Genomic DNA, 1737 nt, shown 5'->3' with positions numbered 1-1737 from the left:
ATAGATGCAAGAAGGAATACATATAAATAAATAAATAAATAAATAAATAACTTTTTTAAAAAAGGGAAACCAAGCATCAGAGAAGTCATCTCTTAGAGGCTAACAATCCTGAAGCTGAATTTTTTTAAAACATCTTCTTCATACTATTCACAAAGTATTTGTTGAGTTAAATTCAATGAATTCTCTACTAAAGCAGGAATGAGTCTTTTGAAGTGAGCAGTCATAGTGCAGGGGTGATGTGGCACGTGAGTCATTGAGAATCACTTCAAGGTGACCCCAGGTCTCCATCCTTGATGGCCAAGCTGTCTTGCAAGGTCGCCGAGGAGGACAAGGCTCTCATGATTTCCAGCCTGACAATTTCCCAGGCGCAGTCACTGTATCCCTCGTCCTCCAGGTAGACGCGGATGTCCTGGAAGTACCTCTTGATGGCCAGGGCAGGGCCGTGCATCCCCGGGGCGCGCTCTCCCTCGCCCGCGGCCTGCACCAAGCAGGCGTCCAGGGCTTCCAGCTGCCGGTGGAGGCCAGAGCGGAGTCCGTGCAGCGGCGCGGGGCTCCAGGCCGCCGAGGAGCGCTCCGTGTGCAACAGGTTGAAGGTCTGCTGGAGCAGCTCCCGCAGGACGGCGGCGGCGGCCTGGGCCTCCCGGAGCTGGCCGCCCTCCAGCATCTCCCGGGGGAAGCGGAAGTCTTTTCTGGCCCGCAGGCACAAGAAAGGGGACAGTCTCCGCATCTGGCCCAGGAGCACCAAGTTGTCCCTGCTAACCTGCGCGTGGCTCCCAGGCAGGGCACAGCCCAGAGAGCCTCCAGGGCGGCAGGTGAGCAGCGCCAGGGCGGTCAGCAGAGGGCGCAGGAGAGCCATGGGGAAGCCGAGGGGGCTGCTGGCCGGGCTGAGCTGGGCGGCTGGGGGACCTCGGGGCCCAGGTTCTCTGAGGACCAACTCGAAGCATGGCTCTTAAATAGGGAACGCGGACAATTTCATTTTCTGAACATCCTCTCCACTTCTACTTCCTTTTTTTTGTTTTCATTTATGCATTCTCCTTATTGTGTAAGAAGATGTCATCAATCTAAAATACTACGCTGGCAATGGAAGCTTTATTTCCCAATAAACTTCCGATATGTCCATCCCAATGGATACTTATCAATCAAAGAGAAACGTCTTTGTCCTAAAGACTGGAGTGATGTAGGCATGTAGGCACTCATACATACACCTGCTCACATATATGTTTTCATATATGAACATTGCTCTTTGTGTTAGAAAGAAACTTTGGCCTTGATCGTGGACTAGGTTTTTACCCTCTTTACTTCATACAGAGACAGGCTCCTTCACTCCTATGGGTTTTTGTATCGTGCTAGGTTCTGACCAGACCATGTACGGTAAATAAGCTCTTTAGAACCAGGACTGGGTTTTAATTACTGTTGTATTCACATTAGAGGCTTGTGGTGGTAAGTGAATGAGTTTCTTGCATGTTTCTCTTCATTCTAGAAATAATTGATGCAGGTCCATGCAGTTATGCTTCACTGGGGCCTCAGGGTCAAGACTAATAATACAGACACTATCCTCCTGCCATTTTGTAACCCGTCTACAGTGCTCCTCAGGCTGTGCCAGTGTCCCCAGCAGGAAGCCCGGTTCTGGTCTGGGACATGTAGCTGTGAAGATTCTAATCCCAGATCATTTTATTTTCTCAGCAACCCCTCACGCGCAAGGTTGTTATCACCTCTACTAACATGTTCCTCTGGAGT

General features: G+C 50.4%; 1 protein-coding gene across 1 annotated transcript; it reads right to left on the bottom strand.

Annotated features, from left to right (window-relative positions):
* Nucleotides 1-265: 265 nt before the first annotated feature.
* Nucleotides 266-856, bottom strand: LOC124525735 (interferon omega-1-like). The gene has a single exon (XM_047098317.1). It carries the CDS (start codon nt 854-856, stop codon nt 266-268), a length of 591 nt encoding a protein of 196 aa, XP_046954273.1.
* Between the last annotated feature and the right edge of the window lie 881 nt (nt 857-1737).

This window comes from Lynx rufus, unplaced genomic scaffold (assembly GCF_022079265.1).
Source record: "Lynx rufus isolate CCGP_SWC_20201006 ecotype Redwood Valley unplaced genomic scaffold, mLynRuf1.p SCAF_10, whole genome shotgun sequence".
NCBI lineage: Eukaryota > Metazoa > Chordata > Mammalia > Carnivora > Felidae > Lynx > Lynx rufus.
This window is presented reverse-complemented; position numbering and strand designations above follow the sequence as displayed.

What these genes read in the sequence shown, in the direction of transcription:
- LOC124525735 (XM_047098317.1), bottom strand. Translation starts at nt 856, where the DNA reads ATGGCTCTCCTGCGCCCTCTGCTGACCGCCCTGGCGCTGCTCACCTGC.